Source organism: Cucurbita pepo, chromosome 13, assembly GCF_057944985.1.
Source record: "Cucurbita pepo subsp. pepo isolate OVF chromosome 13, ASM5794498v1, whole genome shotgun sequence".
Lineage (NCBI taxonomy): Eukaryota > Viridiplantae > Streptophyta > Magnoliopsida > Cucurbitales > Cucurbitaceae > Cucurbita > Cucurbita pepo.
The window spans coordinates 14,587,316-14,609,599 of NC_141810.1; the positions used below are offsets into that span (position 1 = coordinate 14,587,316).

At 38.7% G+C, this 22,284-nt stretch overlaps 7 protein-coding genes across 11 annotated transcripts; 4 read left to right on the plus strand and 3 right to left on the minus strand.

Annotated features, from left to right (window-relative positions):
* Nucleotides 1-828: 828 nt before the first annotated feature.
* LOC111809199 (BAG family molecular chaperone regulator 4-like) lies at nt 829-1,818 on the plus strand. The gene is made up of 2 exons (XM_023695586.2): nt 829-1,189; nt 1,308-1,818. Exons 1-2 carry the CDS (start codon nt 910-912, stop codon nt 1,511-1,513), a joined length of 486 nt encoding a protein of 161 aa, XP_023551354.2. The 5' UTR covers nt 829-909; the 3' UTR covers nt 1,514-1,818.
* Nucleotides 1,819-2,690: 872 nt separating this feature from the next.
* LOC111809110 (zinc finger protein CONSTANS-LIKE 6) lies at nt 2,691-3,716 on the minus strand. The gene is given in 4 exon segments (XM_023695462.2): nt 2,691-2,875; nt 2,981-3,151; nt 3,244-3,638; nt 3,641-3,716. Coding segments are annotated over 4 exon segments (666 nt in total). The 3' UTR covers nt 2,691-2,851.
* A 595-nt stretch (nt 3,717-4,311) lies between these two features.
* Nucleotides 4,312-5,260, minus strand: LOC111808005 (uncharacterized). Its single transcript, XM_087117019.1, has one exon. The coding sequence runs from the start codon at nt 5,103-5,105 to the stop codon at nt 4,440-4,442; it is 666 nt and encodes a 221-aa protein (XP_086973145.1). The 5' UTR covers nt 5,106-5,260; the 3' UTR covers nt 4,312-4,439.
* Nucleotides 5,261-5,472: 212 nt separating this feature from the next.
* On the plus strand, nt 5,473-9,404 carry LOC111808004 (glycerol-3-phosphate dehydrogenase [NAD(+)]). 5 transcript variants are annotated; one of them, XM_087117014.1, is made up of 12 exons: nt 5,473-6,226; nt 6,300-6,756; nt 6,867-6,943; nt 7,033-7,105; nt 7,180-7,397; nt 7,476-7,586; nt 7,662-7,725; nt 7,807-7,844; nt 7,927-8,047; nt 8,646-8,700; nt 8,793-8,841; nt 8,987-9,404. In XM_087117014.1, the coding sequence occupies exons 2-12, from the start codon at nt 6,570-6,572 to the stop codon at nt 9,161-9,163; spliced, it is 1,170 nt and encodes a 389-aa protein (XP_086973140.1). In that variant the 5' UTR covers nt 5,473-6,226; nt 6,300-6,569; the 3' UTR covers nt 9,164-9,404. The 5 variants fall into 5 exon arrangements, with proteins under 5 accessions (XP_086973140.1, XP_086973141.1, XP_086973142.1 ...); XM_087117015.1 differs by having other exon boundaries at nt 6,355-6,756; XM_087117016.1 differs by having other exon boundaries at nt 5,473-5,673; nt 5,769-6,756.
* A 920-nt stretch (nt 9,405-10,324) lies between these two features.
* LOC111809316 (uncharacterized) lies at nt 10,325-10,970 on the minus strand. The gene has a single exon (XM_023695756.2). It carries the CDS (start codon nt 10,870-10,872, stop codon nt 10,465-10,467), a length of 408 nt encoding a protein of 135 aa, XP_023551524.2. The 5' UTR covers nt 10,873-10,970; the 3' UTR covers nt 10,325-10,464.
* A 2,130-nt stretch (nt 10,971-13,100) lies between these two features.
* On the plus strand, nt 13,101-18,245 carry LOC111809100 (E3 ubiquitin-protein ligase RGLG2). Its single transcript, XM_023695447.2, has 12 exons — nt 13,101-13,428; nt 14,055-14,332; nt 14,760-14,844; nt 14,936-15,076; nt 15,152-15,265; nt 15,351-15,448; nt 16,156-16,235; nt 16,338-16,443; nt 16,650-16,777; nt 17,036-17,228; nt 17,674-17,730; nt 17,823-18,245. The coding sequence occupies exons 2-12, from the start codon at nt 14,075-14,077 to the stop codon at nt 17,901-17,903; spliced, it is 1,341 nt and encodes a 446-aa protein (XP_023551215.2). The 5' UTR covers nt 13,101-13,428; nt 14,055-14,074; the 3' UTR covers nt 17,904-18,245.
* A 172-nt stretch (nt 18,246-18,417) lies between these two features.
* On the plus strand, nt 18,418-22,239 carry LOC111808223 (putative methyltransferase PMT9). The gene is made up of 8 exons (XM_023694069.2): nt 18,418-18,886; nt 18,999-19,163; nt 19,249-19,431; nt 19,601-20,195; nt 20,540-20,652; nt 20,790-21,010; nt 21,200-21,533; nt 21,881-22,239. Exons 1-7 carry the CDS (start codon nt 18,641-18,643, stop codon nt 21,513-21,515), a joined length of 1,839 nt encoding a protein of 612 aa, XP_023549837.2. The 5' UTR covers nt 18,418-18,640; the 3' UTR covers nt 21,516-21,533; nt 21,881-22,239.
* Nucleotides 22,240-22,284: the final 45 nt, after the last annotated feature.

Below are 22,284 nucleotides of genomic sequence, written 5' to 3' on the forward strand. Positions count from 1 at the left end.
AACAACCCATCTTCCCAAGTAGTTGAAGAATTTTATTTTATTATTTTTCTTTTTCGTTCTGTTTTATTCCTAGACAATTAGGTATCTGCACAGCACAGAGACGTGAATGAAACATTTTTTTATAAAGGTGTGGAAACCTTTTACTAGCTGAGCAAATGTGTTTTAAAACTGTGAGACTAAAAACGATAAGTAATGGACTAAAGCGAACAACATTAGCTAGCGATGAGTCTGGACTATTACTAATGGTTTCAGAGTCTGACACCAAGTAGTGTGCTAACGAAAAACATAGATTGTGAGATGAGATCCCTCGAAACATCTAACGATAAGTTTCAGCTGTTAGCCCACCAACCCAACACATGGGACCTTCATATCTGATGGCTCTCTTTTTCCTTTAGAAAACAAGACATCCCATGCTCTTTTGAGCTATCTTCAACCCTCCCCTTTTTGCCTCACATGGGTTGATACCCTTTACATTACCCAACCACCCTTCCAAATGTTAGTTTTATTTCCATTTTGTCCCCAATAATGTCCTTACTCTCATTAATAAAAACCCTACTTCCTCTACATAATTTGTCTCCATATACTTTACCGACTAGAAATGAACATTTTGAGAGTACAGTAACCAAACTAAATTCAAAATTCTAAGCTCTCGAATGAAGTCCTAAAAAAACGACAGTTCTCCGACCCCGAAAAGTGATTTATATTAGGGCCCCACAATCAAGCAAGCGTGTCCCCAAACACCCACCCCCATGTGCAGCTTTCGCTCCATCGAATCCGAAAAATAGTTCGGTTCCCATAATTATTTAATCACATTTGTCCCAACATGTCTTATTATCTCCCATTATATAAAACCCCCTCACCCATCTCCATTCTTTTCAGCTCACACACAAACAAACTCAAATCACTAACATGATGAAGCTCCGATCTAAGAGGTTCTGCACAGCCTCCACTTTCAGGCTTCCAAGCTTCGTCACCCGCTGCAACAAGAAGATCAAAGTCGCCGACGACCACCACAACGACATCGTCCCCCTATCCGAAATCAAGTGGGAGCTCCGACCCGGTGGCATGCTTGTCCAGAGAAGAGAGATCCCCGCCCCACCCACTTTCACCCGAGATCAAACCATCACGGTTAGAGTCTCAACCGTCTCGCAATTCCATGACATTTTGGTCCAACCCACCTCAACTTTTGGTAAGTCCAGTTAACTGTCTGTCTGGTCTATACTAAAAATGTGTTGTAATCTATTCTTGACTGTTCTTAATAAAGAGTGCGAGTGTTTCCCATTATAATGTCAGTATCGTGTTTTCAGGGGAATTGAAGATGATTCTATCAATGGTGACGGGTTTGGAAGCAAGAGAGCAAAGATTGCTATTCAAAGGGAAGGAAAGAGATGACAGTGAATATCTACACATGGTGGGAGTAGGAGACAAAGACAAGGTTCTTGTGCTTGAAGATCCAGCCATCACAGAAAGGAAGCTTCATGGCTTGGCAGCATCCCAACCAATTAGTGTATAATTAATCACACTAATCCTAATTAATCCCAAACTAAACATGCTTTTTCATACCACTAACCCCAAGAATTTCAACGCCTTAATTTCTCATATGTTTCTAGGACTCCGTTCTTGTATTATAGAAGAATCTGTAAGGATCGAGTGTGTCTCGAGTGTCTCGAGTTTAAATTTTAGAGATAATTAATGTATCTTAGTCTTTTGTAACGGTTTAATTTATATACTTTAGGTACGTCGTTTTTTTAATTAAAATTTTAATGATAACTTGAAAGATAATTTAAAAAATGTAAAAGTATGGTGTTTTAGTTTTGTATGTGGTGAGCTGACCCAAGCGTGCAAGCATGCGTTAAAGTTGCTGTAAAGTTGTCGGTTGCTATAAAATAAAGCTGTTCCTTAAACTTATTTAAAAAACTTTAAAATATTTTTAAATTAAAAAAAAAAAGTTTAATTAATACCTTAATTCTTTTAACTAACTTTAAAAACACCAAAAATTTAAATTATTTAATAAAAATTAATAATGTTAATACTACTTTAAAATTTTAGAATATTTTTTAAATATATTACTAAAATAAATTTTTAAAAGTTGAGTATATTTTATTAGAAAAAAAAATAGAAGTATTTTTTTATTATTAATTCAGCCATTTTTATTTGATGGGTTTTCCATATTTCTAATTTATTTCTAATAAAACTTAAAATTCACCAAATCTTTTATCTTCACCCGATAGTTCACACATCGCTGAGCCCATTTTTTTGTCGAGCAAGCCTCTTTGATAGCTCCTTATATCGGACACCTATTAGAATTAGTAACCGCCACAACAACATTATGTAAAACATAACGATACTCTGCCTAGTGGTGTACGCGTCCGAACCCTTGTGAATCAACCCCGCAATTTAATATAACCCCGCATCCTATGAGGATAGTCTTCATTCTTAAGAAGCAAAAAATAGGTAACATGACCATTTGCAAGGATGTAAGAGAATGTCGGAGTTGAAGGGTAAATACGTCGTTGAATCGATTAAAATTCATCTTTTAAATTTTAATTTTTTAAAAGTATAGATATATACTTTTAAAATATATATATATCTATAAAAATATATAAATTCAATTAAGATATCAAAAATAAAAATCATCTCTAAAATCCTATATATATATATATATATATAGTAAGATTTAAAATTTAAAATGACACTAAAATTTCACTTATTTGTAATTCAAATTTTTATGATCATATTTGCAACATTATCTATAATTATGTTTTAAAAAAAAATGAAGAAAGAAAATAGAAGGGTAGACTGCATTTCCCAGATTGACCTTATGTCCAAAATGAACTGTTTGTTCACGTTCTCAGCTTCTTTTCCCAAAGCGACCCTGAAAGAGGGGTAGGAAAGTCACACAATATTAAGAAGAATAGTAAAAAGTAAAAAGTAAAAAGTAAAAAGTTGTGGTAAATTAGGAAGGATGAACAAAAGTTACCTTAATTCTTGGGCGCTTCTCAGCATTGAGCTTCCTAACTTGATAGCGAATGCGCTTGGAAAACAGCCGGCTCTGCCTCTTCTCTTTGTATCTCAGAACACTTGCCTCTCTTTCTTTCCCTATTTCTGGCACTTTCCACACGTTATTCCCTTCGATTCCCACTCCATTTCTCTGCATCAACACCAGACCATTTGAAGATCAACACATCTAAAACTCTGATTTTCAATGATTTTAAGATGATTTTAAAAGTAAACTGATCTTACAACATTGGGGAGAGAATCGGAGCAGAGAGATGGATCGTCATGGAGATTCGGCACTGTCTGCGGCGATTCTCCATTGATGAAAAGTGGAGCTTTGTCTGACCAGGCATTCAATATCCCTTCATAATCCATCTTCAACCATACATCCGCCGCTGTGCTTCTTGCTTCCTTCTTCTCCATCACTTCCGAATAACATACCCACCTCTCCTCCGCCCCCACTTCCCTCTCTCTGCTTCTCATCGCTGTCCGTACAAGTTCCGTCTCCGACCATGTGTCGTTCTGGTGTAAAAACCTCTGCAGGCTGCTGCTGTTCTCCGGATGCAGGGGAAACAGAGTGAGCTGCTTCTGCGGCGGCGATGGCGGGTCGTGGATCATCTTCAGGGGAAAAATTAGCTGAGGAATTTGGGTCGTCTTGTTTTGGTTCTGGATTTACGAATCGGATGCTTGATTAGGGAAATTTCATTCCTGACGCTCATTTCTCTCGATCTTCTTCAAACAACAAAGACAAATTTCACTCTGTTGGCAACAGAACAGGGGAAAGAGTGCAAAAAGCGAAGCCAAGGAGGCGGGAGGGACCCAGTTGGTGACGTGTTCGGTCTCTTGACACGTGGAGAGAAGAGATTGGGCGTGGGAGTGGATTTTGTGTTGTTCAGATTTCTCTATGGACAGAATCGTGGGGGTGCTTTTGTAATTTCATTATAGACTTATTTTTCTGAAAACAATTAATATTTTTGCCCCCATTGGAAAAAATAGTAATATTCTATTTTATTTTACATATGTAATAATTAATAAAGTTGTTTATGTCTAATTAACTTTTTTTATTCACCAATAATAAGATAAAACTCTATATTATTAATATATATATGTTTCTTTGGGGTAATACAGCGCAATGGTTGTTTGCCACATGGGATATCCACGTCAGCGCAATGGTCGTTTGCCACATGGGACATCCACGTCAGCGTCAAACACACACGCAACAGAAGTGATTAAATGATCTTGATAGTATTGATTAAATGAGAAACAGAAGTGAAAGAATTAAAAGATGGATAGAGTAGTGGAGGATTAAAATAATTAATGGAAAATGATCTTATGATAATCACTCTTTTGAATTATCAGAGAATGGTGAAATACATTAAGTAAGCGACAGAACCATAATCTCTTCAAATTCAATTCAAACCCATCTCATAAAATTAAGAAGTTTAGAAGGCAAATAATCCAGCAACGCCCAAAACCCCGGCAACGGTGGCGGCTGACACTTTCTGGAACGAAGCATCACTGGGCGGAGAATCAGCGGGTGAATCACTTGGTGCATCAGCCATATCTTCGTCTTCGCTGACGGGTCCGGCAGCAGGTCCGCTTGGGGAAGGTGGAGATGACGCATCAGCATCGGACTCGGGGGATCCAGCAGGGGAATCGGCAGAACCCTCATTGCCGGCAGGGCCAGAAGCAGGGCCATCGGCAGGGCTGGAAGCCTTAGGGGCACCGGCATCAGCCTCGGGGGCACCGGCATCGGCCTTGGGGGCACCGGCATCGGCCTTGGGGGCACCGGCATCGGCCTTGGGGGCACCGGCATCGGCCTCGGGGGCATCGGCATCGGCCTTGGGGGCACCGGCATCGGCCTTTGGGGCACCGGCATCGGCCTTTGGGGCACCGGCATCGGCCTTGGGAGCACCGGCATCAGCCTTGGGAGAAGAAGCAGCTCCTTTGTGAGCATGGGCAGGGGTTGGAGCGGCAGCTGCGGCAGTCTTATTTTCAGCAGATTTGGCGTCAGAGGGTTTATGGTCATCGGCCTTGGGTGATGCGGCGGAGACAATGCCGACAACGACGGCGAAGACAAGAGCAAGGAGAAGCAATTGGCGGGCCATTGTTACTGATTTTGTTAAGAGATGGGAAGAAGAAAAAGAGAGAATTTATTTAGATAAGGATTCTGAAGGTTGCAGAAATCCTCTAAGGTATATAGAGAAAGACTGCAAGACCAGAGAATGAGTTTGAAGGAGGAAAGGGGAATGGCATTTAAAGGGGTTTCCGGCCGACGGCGGAGGATTCCGTTTGGGGTTCAGAGGCTCGCCGGATTTCGCGGATTTCGCCATTTTCAGTTGCCTGCAACTGCAACCGGGTCTTCCGGCCAGAATCTTAACTGTATTTAGGATCTCTTCTCTACAATGGCGGGAGGGAAATTCAGTTTAATATAATTTTATATAATATAGTGTGAATTTGAAATATATATACATATTATATACAAATGGATCCATCGGTTCACAAAACCGACCCGGATGATGACGCGAACCCATTACCCATTTGTAGATGGGGCTGCATCAACCGCCAAGAAATTGAAACTAGAAACTGAAACATGGATCAAATCGCTGGTGTTCTGCCGTCAACGGTGCCGGACTAAGGAGGAATGCGAGGACGCGATTCGAAGAAGTCTCCGAAGTATGAACAACAAATAAATTGTTTCCTGTTTATTTCGTTTATTTGCTGAGAATTAGAAAATTAGAATTTCCTTTCGTGTTCTAATGATTTTTTAGCAGTTCTCTACTACCGAAGTGTCTGTTCTATGTCTGTATTTTTTCCCTCGATGGATTATTGAATCTATGTCTGCGTGTCTCGGCTCCGATGGTGATGTTCTTGATGGAGAATTTGGAGAAATCCGGATGTGGAATCGGGGATAAGTTCATTAAGAATTCTTCTCATGGTAGAACTTAAAATCTCTGTGTACGCTCATGCTAACTTGAATCTGATCTTGGCAATGATTTCTGGAGGAGAGTGTGTGAGGAGAAGAGTGATGAAATCAGTGGCTGCTAATCCTTACTGCTCAGAAGCTGCTGCAAAAGATGCCATGGAAGGTGTCTGGGATGTTTGTTATAATGATACACAGCTATTTGATAGAGCTCCCTGAAGATTGGTTTATGCTCTCATTTCATCTGCAGAGAACAAAGCCGCCGCTGCTCCTAATTTAATGGCGCAGTGCCAAAAAGAGCAACAGGTTTTTGTCTCGAAATCGGAGGTTTAAATATTCATATTCACTGCTTATTAATACTCGTTCCAATTTTTGTCAGTAAATTTGTATGTTAGAGTCAAACAAACTCATCTGATCTGATGTGAGTCGTGTAGAGCAGAGCTTAGAGTGGATCGCCAGATTTAACATGATGCACAGATGTGCTTTGTTTCTCACGAAACGTGTATGGCAACTCCGCCCCTTGGAGGAGCCCTTTCAATCTCCCAATTTCTCTTATATTCTATTTCTTCTTCTTCTTCTTCCTTCTCCCTTGTAATTCTCTCCACCTCTTCTTCCCCATTTTCTCCATTCTCTCTCTCCCTCTTCTTCCATGGCCCTCGGAATCGAAGCTCGACTGCGTTCTAGCAATGGGGTGTGTGTTATGCCGCCCGATTCCCATTTCTCCGATGATGGGGTTTCTCGCAAATCCAAAGTTACCGTCGTTGGAAGTGGCAATTGGGGCAGTGTGGCGGCCAAACTCATCGCCTCTAATGCCGCTAGGCTGAGCTCTTTCCATGGTGTTGTCTTGAACTTCTTCTGAAATCTCATGATTTGTTTGTTATTGTTGCTGGATTTCTATTTTCCCCCTTTGCATTTTGAATTATTCGTTACTTTTATTGGATTCCAGATGAGGTTAGAATGTGGGTGTATGAGGAGACTCTGCCCACTGGTGAGAAGTTAACTGATGTTATCAACCTCAACAATGTAATGTTCTGTCGATTCATTATGACCACTTTCCATTTTATGAACTTTAGAGCGTTACAGATTAGTGATTCTTGGACCTTTATTAACAGGAGAATGTTAAGTATCTCCCTGGTATAAAGCTTGGCATGAATGTTATTGCAGATCCAGACCTAGAAAATGCAGGTCTCATTCTAATCTTTCTGAGTTAACGTGGTGAATCTGCCATGAATTGTGACTCTAATGGGTTGAAATCTCAGTGAAGGATGCTAATATGTTGGTGTTTGTGACTCCCCATCAATTTGTGGAGGGGATATGCAAGAGAATGGTTGGAAAGATAAGGAGAGATGTAGAAGCTATTTCACTCATCAAAGGAATGGAGGTGAAGAAGGATGGTCCATGCATGATTTCTTCCCTCATCTCCCAGGAATTGGGTATCAATTGTTGTGTTCTTATGGGGGCGAACATAGCAAACGAGGTCCTAAAACTTGTTGTCCCAATTTTCAGGTCATTTCTTGTTCCGTTTTGTTTTATGCTTCTTGAACTGTTCATGCAGATTGCTGTGGAGAAATTCAGTGAAGCAACAGTGGGCTACAGGGAGAACATGAGTGAGATAGCTGAAATATGGGTTCAACTTTTCAGCACTTCCTATTTTGTTGTTACTCCTGTAAGTACAGTTCATGACCTCATGTTTTATTCAAGCAATCCTTGTGTTACCCTTCTAATGGTAGAATATTCAAAGGTCCAAGATGTTGAAGGAGTTGAAATGTGTGGAACCCTTAAGAATGTTGTGGCATTAGCAGCAGGTTAGTCATAAACCTTCATCATTTGGCTTCACTTTTGCTGCTTATAATGAGCAACAGCCTTGAAAAATTTGAACATGACAGGTTTTGTTGATGGTTTGGAGATGGGAAATAACACGAAGGTACAAAAATTAGTTCTAAAAGTTCAAAAGGTAACAACCTGAATGTTTATCATATTTTGACTATTTTCACTCAATTGGGTAGGCTGCAATTATGAGAATCGGTTTGAGAGAGATGAGGATGATATCCAAGCTTCTGTTTTCATCTGTCAAGGACAGTACTTTCTTTGAGAGTTGTGGAGTAGCTGATCTGATTACAACGTGCTGTATGGATAAATTTTTCATTCCTGTTGTTCTTCTTCCATACTCTGTCTGTCTCACTCAGTAGAACTGGGATATCCCACATCGGTTGGAGAGGGGAACGAAACATTTCTTATTAAGGTGTGGAAACCTCTCTCTAGCAGACACGGTGGCTGACGGTGATATGTAACGAGCCAGAATGAACAATATCTGTTAGCGGTAGATTTGGCTTGTTACAGATAGTATCAGAGCCAGACACGGTGTGATGTGCCAGTGAGGACACTGGGCCCCAAGCGGGGTGGATTATGAGATCCCACATCGGTTGGACTCACTGGGCCCCCAAGCGGGGTGGATTATGAGATCCCACATCGGTTGGACTCACTGGGCCCCCAAGCGGGGTGGATTATGAGATCCCACATCGGTTGGACTCACTGGGCCCCCAAGCGGGGTGGATTATGAGATCCCACATCGGTTGGAGAGGGAAACGAAGTATTCCTTACAAGGGTGTGGAAACCTCTTCCTAGTAGACCGTTTTAAAATCGTGAAGCTGACAAGTAACAGGCAAAAACGGAGTTGTTAGCGGTGGGTTTGGGCTGTTACAAGAACTAATGTGTTTTTTGGCAGTGGGGGGAAGAAACAGGAAGGTGGCAGCAGCTTATGCCAAGAACGAAGGGAAAAGGTTAGTATTGCTACTCAGAAACTTGGATCTTCAACATGGATGCTGCCATGTTTCATCATCGCTGTATATGATATTTGCCTTCTCCCATTTAGGTCCTTTGATGAACTTGAAGCAGTGATGCTACAGGGCCAAAAATTGCAGGTTTTTATAATCATTTAGATACTTTTAGAAAGACAATGTAATAGGACGAACAGGGAAGGAAGATGCCTGTTTGTTTCTTGATAAACAAATTCCAAGGATCCATTTCTGGTTACACTATCCTAACAGCTGATGTTACATTTTAAAGGGTGTCTCCACTGCAAAGGAGATGTACGAGGTTTTGAATCACCGAGGGTGGCTGGAGCTGTTTCCACTGTTTGCATCTGTCCACGAGATCTGTATCGGACACCTCTCCCCCTCGGCCATCGTCGAGTATAGCGAGCGCAAACCCAACTTCTGTGTTATTGATGGCCATGCTCAGTAATTCAAACAAGAAACTGAGTGTGTCAATGTGAGACTGGGATTCCTTCATCTTTAGAAGTACATGTACAGAGATTGCTGAGATTCTCAAAACTTTGAACTGTTTCAGATGTTCAAGAGAATCTCCTATTTTGTTGGAAGGTAAGAGTGGTTAGTGCTGTGTAACTCAAAGATCCAATTCTGTAAGTTCCTTAAATGGAAATTGATGATACATATTATCAGATCAAAACTTCTTTTCTGATTCATTCTCTAACCTCTAAGAATCTTCCAGTTGCAGTGACTTATTGATTAAACTCCCATCTGATGAATGTTACCAGATTGTATGAAATGAAGTCACTTCTTGATATAACCAATGTGAGAGATCCCACAATAGTTAAAGAGGTTTTTTATTAGAGGTAGAAACCTCTCTAGTGACGTGTTTTAAAAATTCTTGAGATTCTTGAGGGAAGCCGGTAAGGAAAAGTTTAAAGAGGACAATATCTACTAGCGGTGAGCTCAGACTGACACAAATGGTATCAGAGCCAAGCCAGACACCGAGGGTGTGTTGAAACATTGTAAGATCCTGATCCCACATCGGTTGGAGAGGTGATCGAAACATTCTTTATAAGGGTATGGAAATCTCTTTCTAATAGTCGTGTTTTAGAACTTTGAGTGAAGTCTAAAAGGACAAATCTAAAGAGGATGACCCTAGGTGTAGGTGTGTTAGGAGGTTCCTAATCCTCTCATTTTCAACTGCTACTATCCACCAAGCTGCCTTTGCATTCAATAGGGTGTCTCATTTTGCACTAATTTGATGGTTGAGCCATGGGCAGCACATATTGAATTCCTCCTCCCAAACTCCCACCACAAACATTTTTTTTAATGATTTAAAAAAATTAAAATTAAAATAATAATAATTTGGATCGTAAAGACGCAATTCAATGAAGTTCATAAAATACTTATCTTAATGAATTTAGGTAATATTTACAAAAAATACTAATAAATAAATAAATAAAGAGGATATTAAACTCACTTTTTTCATTAAAAATCAACGAAAATACATAATAATAGCTAAATATGTCACTATTTTAATGACGTCACACAAATTTAATTTTTATGTATTAAATGTGGCCCCATTATGACATAGAAGTCAAGATTATTTTACATGAATTGGAATTCAATCGTATTTAATTTATAGCCAAACCTTTTATATTTATTTTATTTTCTACATTAATTTTTCCATATATTTATTTTATAAATTTTTGGATAAAAGTAAACATCTAAAGCAGAGATCACATAAACAGAATTTAAGAAAAAAAAAAAAAATTAGTAATTAGGTAAAGCTGGGAGGGAGAAAGTTGGGGGGAAACTTTGAAGGGGATACTGATGGTGGTTCGTAAGGCATTTGATGGAGCTTGGATTGATCTGAAGAAACAAGTAATTTCCGGCGAAAAGATCTCCCAAATACGCTTCGCCATCTCTGAATCGCTTCAGAACCTTGGAAATGGAGCCTCCCATGGCATTCACCAGCCGCGATTTCCTGAAAAGCTTTCGGAGGCTAGGGATTCTGAGCTTCTTCAACCTCCTCCCGATCGAAGCCCTTCGCATTCTGAAACCTCCAAACCTCCTCTGTTCTCCTAGTCTGGATCTCGCAAACGCCGATTCCAATTCGTCGCTGTGCCGCAGTCTCCGGTACCGGAACTTGGCTGCGGATGCGATTTCTTGGTCCGCCATGAAGGATTTGGAAGAGAATCGAATTGTTCTGTTGAGAAGCAGTGAGAGGGCATTAAAAGGGAGAGATCGAGAGAGATTGTTGAGAGCATTAAATGGCTTGGCTACTGGAGGTTGGGATTTGCATTTTCTGATCTAATCGAGAATGCATGATCAATTATTGATCGAAGCAATATGAATTTATTGTTGGAGTCAAATCGGTCCTGTTTGTTCGAAACTTGTTGATGATAGCAGCATGTCCCCCTACCTAGTTAGGAATTGGCGGAAGTTCGTAGAAGTAACGTGCCCACCAAACGGCGCGACAGGCTAGTTGAATATCACACGGGGCTTATCTTATTGATGTTCATATTATTAACTACCATCATTAATATCCACACCACCCTCATCTTATTGATTCTATATAGACCTGCTTTAAACTGAGCGGAGAATCTGAGAAAGAGAGTGATACGAGATTGTTTCAGTTAGTTAAATGGTAACAACTGAGATTATATTCTCCGTCTCCAAATCTTACCTCTATCTCGATTATATAAGATCTCAAACTCGTAAGAGAGAAAAACGAAACATTTTTTATAAGGGCGTGAAAACTTCTCTTTAGTAGACATGTTTTAAAACCTTCAGGAGAAATCTATAAAGGAAAGCTTAGAGAAGACAATATCTACTAGTAGTAGATTTTGAATGTTGCAATAGTATATAGCTAGACACGGGGTGGTCCCCTAGCAAGGATGCTAGGGGCTTGCCAGCGAGGATGTTGGCCCCAAGGGAGATAAATTGTGAGGTCGCACATTAGTTGTTACATAGTGTTGTGCTAACAAGGACACATTGGGGATGTTGCAATGGTACTAAAGCCCAGACACCGAACAGTGATAGATTGTGAGGATACTGGCCACAAGAGAGATAGATTGTGAGACCACACATTAGTTGTAGAGGAGAACGAGTATCTGCTAGCGGTGGATTTGAACTTTTATAACTCTCACAAAAACAAAGGCAGGATTTCGAACATCGAACACTTTAGTGTTCAATATTTAATTAGCTTATATTTTTCTTGTTGGTAGGTATTAGTTGTTAGCTTGTATCTTGTTCGTTCTTGTTGATAGGTGTTAGTTACTACCTTATATTCTATTATTGTTGATAGGTATTAGTTGCTGGCTTGTATCCTATTTGAGTTCATAAACTAATTAAATCGACATATATATATATATTATTTGCCAATTGATTCCGTTTTCCCTCATTTTAAGTTTTTTTTAGACTATTCCTCTTGAGTGGCCATTGCGCCAGTTATTATTTATTATTTATTTCCACGATATTAATTATTAAAAATAAAAGAGATAAACACGACTTATAATATAAAACATTATTTCAATGAAGGACTAAATAATATGTATATTTTTTTTTTAAACTATCAATATATTGCTTCTGACTATTCAATTTAAATTATGTTTCTTTAATTATTTTGTACTTAAAATTCTCATTTTCACATTTTAATTTAAGAAATAAATAAATTACACCCGTTTCAAAATTCAATGAGAAAATAAAATTAATATTGACTAATTAAAAGTTAACAAACGGTCTATTAATTAATTAATTAATTAAAAATGTCTCTCTATTCAAGACATACATTAAATTAAGTTAAAAGTTTAATAAACTATGTTAGGTAACACTCTCGTTCAAAATATAATATAAAAAATTAAATTTCTAATCTTTTGATTAAAAAGGTAATGTCTTAATTGATTTAGTTAGGCTCGTGTTATTACTTAAAATAAAAAATGGTAAGAAAAAAATATGTAAACATCATATTGACTAAATAATTCATCATCGACGAGAGATGAATGTTGTTGGAAGAGTGGCAGAATAAACCAACTGAAAATTTAAGAGTGAACGTCGTGGAGTTTAAAAGGAGAAGGTTGAGCTACTCAAGTGAACTGTCCTACCTTCAACGTAGAGACAAAAGGGAGAAGGTTGTGACGATGGTCTCATTATCCACACTTTTGGTTAGAGGAATGGAGGATCGACCCAAGTTTTCATGAGCGTTGGTAGGTCCAACAGTTCATCACATGAGTCGAGATCGGAGATGACTAACTCGTATGTATTGGAATTACTTATTTGTATAAATAATTTTGGGCAATAATAAAATAATTTATCTAAATTAAAAAGAAAATAAAAATAAAAACTAGGGAGGAATCTGAAAGCAGGGGAGACTTTCCCAGGACCAGAGTGTCCTAATCAGCAGATCTCATGATGGCAAGCATGTTGGGTGGTGTAATATCCACTTCAAGCCGCTAAAATTGCGCTAAAGCTTCATAACTTTTTTGTTATAAAGGCATCGGATGTCTTCAATAATGCCCATTTTTTATTTATTTTTCTTCCAATTTTCAGCCTTCGCACGCCAATCGATCATGTGCTCCGCCTAAACCGAACCCCGTATTTTAGAGATACACCCACTTTACAAAACTCCACTGTTTCGCTTCAAATCCGCCATTGAAACCCAACTGTTCAACCCGTGCATCCATTTTTTTTTTTCTTTCAAGATGCTTCAGTTTCTTCCATCTGCTTCCTGCTGAGGTACTTTTGTTAGGTTTTGCATCAAATCTGAGAAATCGCCCACAAGGTGTTTGTTGAAATGCCCTTTTCTTTTTCTAGCAGCTATTTAGAATTTGGGATTTTGGGTTTGGATTAGCTGATGCTTATGTACTCTTAGTGATTGAAAATTTGCAATGCTGGTAGCAAAGCTCAATCCATGGTGAAAAATTAGACAGACCCATGATTGTTTTTTGTTTAGGTTGTGCCGTGTTGAGTGAATTTTGTGTTTATTTACTTTCTATATTTGGCGTTTTCGTCGTTGGTAAATGAAGGGATATGGCTGAGGTGTCTGTAGACTAGACTTCGGTGTTGAAGAAACTTAACAGATAAGTCTATCTTCTAAGTCGGCTTGGCTTCACGGGTTTGCGTGAACCAGTCGTAGGTGCCGCCATTTGTTTTGGTTTCTGAATACGTTTTCAATTCGATATTTTCCCAGACACTTCGTCCTACAATTCCTACACGCGTCTCCCGTATTTAATTATGTGTTTTTTTCTTTTCCATCCTCGATATTGTAACAATTCCTTGTAGATCGGGATTTTGATTTCCCTACAATTTTCATATCTTGCATTGAGATTGATAGAGCAGGATTTTGTTGGGTTCTTCTGTAGAGACTTTTTTGTTGTGCTTGATGGGGGCCAAAAGTTCAAAGGAGGCCTCGACCTATCGCTCAACTTCTTCTTCCTCATGGGGTGGTGGTGGTGGTGGTGGTGGTGGATATTCTCAATCGTCATATGGACATGAGACCCCAAGTTATGCGCCTCAGCAATCCTATTCTTCTCAGCAGTATTATACTTCACCTCAACAGTGCTATGGGAACGTTGATAATGGCAGGAGGTTGGATAGAAGGTACTCGAGGATTGCTGATAATTACAATACTTTAGAAGAGGTAATGTGTGGGTTTAGGGTTTGATTAGGGACTGGAACATATTTTATCCTTTTAGTGTGTATTCATTGAATCTTAGACTTAATTTGCATCTGTTGAATCTGTTATTCTTTTCATATCTTAAGGAACTAAAAGTAATTTGAGCGTTCTTAAATGAAAAATGATGCTGTAATTTGGGGGCTTTGCTTGGCTTCTTTCTGGGAAAAGAGAACGCTTTGTGTGTTTTTTTTCTTAGAACATGTGCTTATTTACGAGCCAAAATTTCAAAACTGAATAAAAAGAAGTTTTTAGAAACCTGTTATTCATTTGGAAATTGGATTTGAAAAGTATTTTTGAATAGTAGACATTGGTGAAGGAAAAGTTCAATTTTTAGAAATAAACCATCATCAAACCGAGGCTTAGAGGGTGAAGTAATCTTCTGTTCTTTCAGGTAACAGAAGCTCTTGCGCGGGCTGGCCTGGAGTCTTCCAATCTTATTGTTGGCATTGATTTCACCAAGAGCAATGAGTGGACAGGTGAAGCATTAATTTCTGAGCCCAAAATTGCAAAATATTGCCTATTATTTGTGGTGGGACATTCTAAGTTGACCTTTATATTTTCAAATAGGTGCAATCTCGTTTAATAGACGAAGTCTACATCACATTGGAGACCACCCAAATCCTTATCAACAGGCAATATCAATTATTGGAAAAACATTGGCTGCTTTTGACGATGATAACTTAATTCCCTGCTTTGGGTTTGGAGATGGTTGGTATCTGTTCTTTTCTTTGCAGAACTCTTGATCAATAAAAAATGTTGGTGCTGACTTTTCTGAATTGGCAGCGTCAACTCATGATCAAGACGTCTTCAGTTTCTTCCCAGAGGAGAGGTTTTGCAATGGATTTGAAGAAGTATTAAGTCGTTACCAAGAAATTGCCCCACATCTACGACTTGCAGGTTTGTCGTATACATCTACGGTTTCTTTCTTATATTTGAAGAACTTGTCCCTTTGATATGGATTTTGATCCTGGATTTGTGATAGGACCAACATCATTTGCACCTGTTATTGAAATGGCGATGACCATTGTTGAGCAGAGTGGTGGTCAGTACCATGTTTTGCTAATAATTGCTGATGGACAGGTAGGTCTAAATGTCTGATTCCCTGCTTTTAATACGTTGAGTTAGGTACTAGAAGGTGTTAAACGAAGCAACTTGCTTGTTTTCTTCTTCTACTATTACTATTGGTTTGCTGCTACTAAGGTAGAAAATGAAATTTAGAGGGACTGACGTCTTCTGGAACCTAAAAAAGTGGTGGTAGTGTCACGGGCGGTGTGTACAGTGCTCAATGATAATAAAAATTAATATAATGACAACATTCTTGGGATGTTTTGCGAAAATTGGGAACGTGTTTGAACTTTTTGAAAAATAAGTTATAAAAACCTGTCTAGTTTGCGCGTTTATGAGTTAGTGATTTGTAAAAATTAGTATGTAATATGAAAGGTGGATATCATCAACCTCGGTCTGTGTAATCTATGAGATTAGCTAACCCATACCTTAGGATGAACAAACTTGCATTTGAAATATAGAATTATTGTAAGCCTAGTTTACACAAGCTTGCCTGTGGGCCGAATACCCATAATGTCCAAGGGAATGGTTCTTCAATTACCATCTTCCTATCAGACATGCATGGATGAAAAAAGGGGGACAGGACGGGGCAGATTCATAGTGTTATCTAAGAATCTCTATGCTCTCATCACAGCTACATGTTTCTTGCTCGGACTTTTGTTTAAGTAATTGGATTATCTGTTTGCTTCTTCACGTCTTTTAAATGTGTTCCCCTAGCTCAGGTGACTAGAAGTGTAGATACAGAACGTGGGAGGCTTAGTCCACAGGAACAAAAGACTGTTGATGCCATTGTTGAAGCAAGGTGAAAATGGAGTTCTTGCATTCCTCCTGCTCCCCTCTTTACTCTAAAGCTCTAAGCACTTGTATCCATGTAATAATAATATATGCTTTCATTTCACTGCAGCAAGCTCCCTCTCTCCATTGTTTTAGTTGGAGTTGGAGATGGCCCCTGGGATATGATGAGAGAATTTGACGACAATATCCCATCGCGTGCATTTGATAATTTTCAGGTTAGTACTCTTATTTCAATCCATCTTTACTTGCATACCGACATACCTATTCGTGTGTGCCCACATAAATACGTACATATGCATATGATATATGAATACGCAAACTCAGATGCTTACTTCGCAGTTGTTATATTTTCCTCTTCCGTCCCGTCCCGTCCAGGTTCTGTTTTATTTTTTCATTAACTTCTCTCTGTGTGTGTGTCTAGTTTGTGAATTTCACGGAAATTATGTCAAAGAATATACCTACATCTCGGAAAGAAACCGAGTTTGCTCTTGCAGCATTAATGGAGATTCCAGCCCAGTACAAAGCTACAATAGAACTTGGTATTTTGGGGTAAGATACTATTTCCATTTTTTGCGTCGGAAGTAATTGTTTTTGTAGATTGATTATTATTATCTCTTCATATTGTGCCTCACATTTATGAAAACTTTATATCAAGTTACAAATTATCTTTTCTGATATTAAGTTCAATCAAATGGGAAACAGTTCTTGCTTAGAACTTATCTATAAATTTTTTAGGAACGGGTTTCAAAAATAGTCCTCACGTCTCTCGTTCGTTTCCATTGATGACGTTTTTGTGTACTCGAGCAGTGGTTGCAAGGGCGTATCTCCCCAGAGAGTTGCACTTCCTCCACCGGTCTATGGCACAACAGCTTCTTTTAGTAGTTCAAAGCCTACCTGGTCTTCCAGTTATGAGCCAAGCGTGCCTTCTTTCCCCGGAAACGGACATCCTACTACTACTAGTACAGCTCCTCCTGTAGCAAGCTCAACTTATGATAACCAGGTTTGTTAGATATTAATCTTGGCCGTCATGATTTCTTTACCCTTTTTATTTTTATTTTTTTATTTTGCAATATTTCATACTACTAATTGCACTTCGACTTCAATTCAAATTGAGCGTCCTTGTTGTTTGGCCTCGTGCAACAATTACTACTTCTTTGTGTTTCGTATGTTTTCTGTTATGAAAAATTGTCGTCATTTTATTCAATAGCATGTTCGTTATGCATAATCTGAAACCGAATCTGGTCTGGCCGTACCATTGCTGGTTTGATTCTCTGACCCTTTATCACTGTCTCGAACAGAACATAGCTCAAATGATTAATACATATGCTCTCGAGCAGAGAAAACCTCTAGAATGATTAGTAACTTTAGCAACTCAATGAAATTTCACCCTTATTTTCTTACTTTTGAATCGGAGAAGGGGCTAACATTCTACTGTTGTTGAACAGCTCTGCCCCATTTGCCTCAGCAATCCAAAGGACATGGCTTTCGGCTGTGGACATCAGGTGATATTTATGAAAATTTGTTTGAACTTATTGATGGAAAGAACATGAATCAAGAATCCAAAGTTGAATGTTTGTGTGTTTGTTCATCACAGACGTGTTGTGAATGCGGACAAGATCTCCAGACATGTCCGATATGCAGGAGCACCATCCACACCAGGATAAAGCTCTACTGAAGCGTCTCTGCTTACTTTGCTGTAATTCTTTGTAATTTATTCCTTGATTGAATCCATTGGTCCATGCATGCTTGGGTTATGTTCTTCAAATACACCATGCGAGCTGGCCATTGAATCGCATAGTTGACAAATTTGTAGAACCCGCGTTCCAGTTCCAGTTTAGTCATACTCGATGCGATCTTCGAACCGGTTTGGATTAACTTTTTAAGTGTTATTTTTCCTTTTTGTACTTAAAAAAACATTCTTTAAGCTCTTAGAAAGTCGATCCAAATAATCCGTTCATGTACAGGCAAACACGCCAAGATGGTAATTTGTTAGAAATAATATTGGAAGTTTTATTTATTTAAATTTTTTTTAAAGCTTATTACATATGAAATTAAAAATTTTAAAAATGGAATGAAATCTGGTTTTTAAAATTTTATTTTGAAATTGAAATGTTTAAATTCTTGTACTAAAAAAAAAAAATAATAATAATAATAAAACTTGTAAACATTTGTCAAAATGATTTATAATTTAATAAGAAAGGAATAAGAAAAACCCAAGAAAGGAAGGTTGGCGTGATCAACAACTGTGGGCGCTTCGGCGATGGCGGTAATACGATGGATGAAGCGTTTGAATGAACTGCTACTGTCTGATCCCGCGATCAGAGCGATAGCTTCCATGCTCATCTTCTGAATCTGCTTGGATTCCTTTTCGTTTCTCTGAAGCTTCTCTCGGATTCTGCCTTTTCTGTAGTAATGAAGCACACGGCCCACTCCCTTTCCTCCACTCGTCATCTCAAGTTCCTTCTACTCGGATTCATCGTGCTACTCGCCCTCCTTTGCCTCTATTATGGATCCTCTTTCGCTCCCAGCTCCCGTAGATTTGATGGGGAGAATTCATTTCGCTCTGGTTCTCTTTTTGGCGGGAACCTTTTCAATCACCGTTTCGATGATTTGCATGGACATCGAAACCTGATTCTTAAAGTCCCTAAAACTATACCTGTGAGCTCCACTAGCTTTGACTTCTATTCTTTTGGTTTCGTTTCAATTCAAGTTGGTTTTCTTGATATTGTTCTTGTTTTGTAACTTGGGTGTTTCTATATGTTCTTTCCAGGTCTGCGATGAAATGTATTCTGAGTTGATTCCTTGTTTAGATAGAAACCTTATTTACCAATTGAGATTGAAGCTGAACATGACTTTGATGGAGCACTATGAGCGTCAATGCCCTCCTACTGAACGCCGCTATAATTGTCTTGTTCCTCCTCCTGTTGGTTACAAGGTTGGTTATGTGTACTTCTGCAAAGAAATGCTGTTTATTGAATGGTCTCAGCTTGATCCCGACAAACTTATAATTAGAGTTTCAGATCCCAATAAGATGGCCAAATAGTAGGGATGAAGTGTGGAAGGCAAACATACCACACACACACCTTGCAAAAGAAAAATCAGACCAGAACTGGATGGTTGTGAATGGGGATAAGATCAATTTTCCTGGAGGTGGAACTCATTTTCACGATGGAGCTGATAAGTATATCATTGCACTTGCCAAGGTGTGTTGTTTGTCCGTTCTCAATCCTTGATGTATTGTATTAAAAAAGAAAAGCACAAATTTGAGTAATTTGACAGATTCCCAAGTTGTCAAATTTGGTTCTATGCGTAGCCTTCTTTCTGCAAGTAAATGAATGAGATTCATGCTTAATATTCTTGTTATGAGTGCAGATGCTTAAGTTCCCTGGTGATAAGCTCCACAATGGTGGAAATTTACGGAATGTCCTAGATGTCGGTTGTGGGGTTGCAAGTTTTGGAGCATATCTTCTATCACATGATGTTATAACTATGTCATTGGCTCCTAACGACGGGCATGAGAATCAAATACAATTTGCACTTGAGAGGGGGATTCCATCAACTCTTGGTGTTTTGGGAACAAAAAGACTCCCATATCCAAGTAGATCATTTGAGTTGGCTCATTGTTCTCGATGTCGAATTGATTGGCTACAGAGAGATGGAATCCTGTTATTAGAACTTGACAGGTTATTGAGACCTGGAGGCTATTTTGCTTACTCCTCCCCTGAAGCTTATGCACAAGATCCAGTAAATAGAAGGATTGGAACTGCTATGCATGATATCCTGAAAAGAATGTGCTGGAAAGTTGTTGCCAAAAAGGATCAAACTGTCATATGGGCAAAGCCAGTGACTAATAGCTGTTACTTGAAAAGAGATCCAGGGACTCTTCCACCCTTGTGTAATTTGGATGATGATCCAGATTTAACTTGGAATGTGCCAATGAAAGCATGCTTATCCCGATACTCTAAAAGTGAGTGTAAATGCTTTTTAGCCGCATGCTCTTTTACTCATACTGTGAAGAATTTTCTCGTTTGATGATCTTCAAAAGTCGTTTCATCCTTTTTTCCCCCCGTACGGTTTGTAAAAATATTCTGATTTATACTACTCGTTTGTGAAGAAAGTTCTCAAGTAGTATATACATAAGAATTTGAATTTCGTTAATCCATGTAGCTGTGTTTCAACAGATTTTGCCTGAACTTTTCTATCAACCATAGTTGTATGTCCATTCCACTTTTCTTTTTTTAAGCTTGTTGATTCTTGTGTGCACCTAGACGCTCGTTTACATAATTCTCTTTTAACATATCAATGGAGCAGAGATGCACAGGCAAAAAGGAAGTGGACTAGTTCCTTGGCCACAGAGACTTATTTCAGCGCCTCCCCGTTCGGAAGAAGTTGGTGTCAGTGCAGAAGAATTCAAAGAAGACAGTGTAAGTTTTTTAATAGGTGTCAATGTCATCTATGGTTTCGAAGCATTAGCAGCAACGAATGCTGTGTATTATTTATTTATTTATTTATTTATTCTGACATATCCTAGAAGCCTAAGGGAAAGATTTAATTTATGCAGAAGGTTTGGAAACTTAGAGTGGCAGAATATTGGAACGAAATGAGATTAGTCATACAGAGGGACTCCATCAGAAATGTGATGGATATGAATTCCAATCTTGGGGGGTTTGCTGCTGCACTAATTAATAAAGATGTCTGGGTTATGAATGTGGCTCCTGTCAATTCATCTGCAAAGTTGAAGATTGTTTATGATAGAGGCTTATTAGGAACTGTTCATGATTGGTACGCACTTCACCCATCACTCCTAACTTGACTTAGGGTCTCTCTGTTCTATATTTTTATTTTTTCATCACACAAGTTGGTTTTTGGTGATCCAACTTTTTCTTGATTATTTAATATCTGTTGAAACATATATTTGCAACCCGCCTGTTTGTGTTCTTTACTTTCTTCAGATTTGGTTTTGTTATACAGGTGTGAAGCATTTTCGACATATCCTCGCACCTATGATCTTCTTCACGCCTGGGCTGTATTTTCGGAGATTAATGTTCGTGGATGCAGTATGCATGATCTATTAATTGATATGGATCGAATTCTAAGGCCAGATGGGTTCGTCATTATACGAGACGTTCCTGCTGTCATAAACTACATACAGAAGTATTTTACAGCCCTAAGATGGGATGGATGGGTATCAGAAGTGGAACCTAGGACTGATGCTCTTTCCAAAGTAGAAGAAAGAGTGTTAATTGCAAGGAAGAAGCTGTGGGGGAATGAAGTAGCAACAATCTGATTTTGCTGCATTTTCCAGGTAGATAAATTTATTTTCATGAATGAACGAAGCACGTCACTGCGTCGATTCGTATGGCTTCTGCATAACTTTTTTCTCGTAGGACACATCACTTCGAAAAATCCTTCTTTAGAATTGAAGTTTCAAGAAAGATAATACCAAAATTTAGGAGAACAATTGTAAAATAGAGATTGCTGTACTTAAAATCTAAAAGTTTTCTTCATATAAGAAACACATCCCATTAAGAAAGAGGTCTCTAAGCACACACAAAACTGTTAGCTTCTTCCACATCTAGGAATTTTCAAGCACTTCTTCTTTACTTAATTTATACTTAAAGATTGTTGTTTGTATGGTCTGTAAAATGGCAGCTTTAGCCGTATTACATATTGTAGTACTGAGCTCCCAGTTGTAAAGGAAGATTGGAGAGCTTTGGATCCACAGATATATTTGCAGTGCCCGTTTTCCCATCGACTTTCCCCGGTAATCGTTGCTGAAGATGAAGATGGAACGATACGAGTGCCCTGAAGATACACCCATTTATGTCAATGATACACATTTACAATAGTCATTCAAAGAGAGTATTTTTCTTTTCAACGAGCGACCACATTGTTATTTGGTCGTTCAATCATTGCAAGAGTGACCATATTGTTATTTTGTCGTTTAATCATTGCCAGATGAAGGGTCAAACTATACATTTTTAGAATGATAATTGATGTTTTATCTGCTGGGCGCTATGAACTATGAACTGGAAGAACTTTTGGTTTTAAAGTTG

What these genes read in the sequence shown, in the direction of transcription:
- LOC111808004 (XM_087117014.1), top strand. Translation starts at nt 6,570, where the DNA reads ATGGCCCTCGGAATCGAAGCTCGACTGCGTTCTAGCAATGGGGTGTGT. An exon ending in TAGGCTGAGCTCTTTCCATG is followed by an intron (nt 6,757 to 6,866) that starts GTGTTGTCTTGA and finishes ATTGGATTCCAG; the next exon opens with ATGAGGTTAGAATGTGGGTG. An exon ending in AGATGGGAAATAACACGAAG is followed by an intron (nt 7,845 to 7,926) that starts GTACAAAAATTA and finishes TCAATTGGGTAG; the next exon opens with GCTGCAATTATGAGAATCGG.
- LOC111808005 (XM_087117019.1), bottom strand. Translation starts at nt 5,105, where the DNA reads ATGGCCCGCCAATTGCTTCTCCTTGCTCTTGTCTTCGCCGTCGTTGTC.
- LOC111809100 (XM_023695447.2), top strand. Translation starts at nt 14,075, where the DNA reads ATGGGGGCCAAAAGTTCAAAGGAGGCCTCGACCTATCGCTCAACTTCT. An exon ending in CCCACATCTACGACTTGCAG is followed by an intron (nt 15,266 to 15,350) that starts GTTTGTCGTATA and finishes GATTTGTGATAG; the next exon opens with GACCAACATCATTTGCACCT. An exon ending in CTTTCGGCTGTGGACATCAG is followed by an intron (nt 17,731 to 17,822) that starts GTGATATTTATG and finishes TGTTCATCACAG; the next exon opens with ACGTGTTGTGAATGCGGACA.
- LOC111809316 (XM_023695756.2), bottom strand. Translation starts at nt 10,872, where the DNA reads ATGGCGGACCAAGAAATCGCATCCGCAGCCAAGTTCCGGTACCGGAGA.
- LOC111809199 (XM_023695586.2), top strand. Translation starts at nt 910, where the DNA reads ATGATGAAGCTCCGATCTAAGAGGTTCTGCACAGCCTCCACTTTCAGG. An exon ending in CCAACCCACCTCAACTTTTG is followed by an intron (nt 1,190 to 1,307) that starts GTAAGTCCAGTT and finishes TCGTGTTTTCAG; the next exon opens with GGGAATTGAAGATGATTCTA.
- LOC111808223 (XM_023694069.2), top strand. Translation starts at nt 18,641, where the DNA reads ATGAAGCACACGGCCCACTCCCTTTCCTCCACTCGTCATCTCAAGTTC. An exon ending in CTCCTCCTGTTGGTTACAAG is followed by an intron (nt 19,164 to 19,248) that starts GTTGGTTATGTG and finishes TTAGAGTTTCAG; the next exon opens with ATCCCAATAAGATGGCCAAA. An exon ending in TTAGGAACTGTTCATGATTG is followed by an intron (nt 21,011 to 21,199) that starts GTACGCACTTCA and finishes TTTGTTATACAG; the next exon opens with GTGTGAAGCATTTTCGACAT.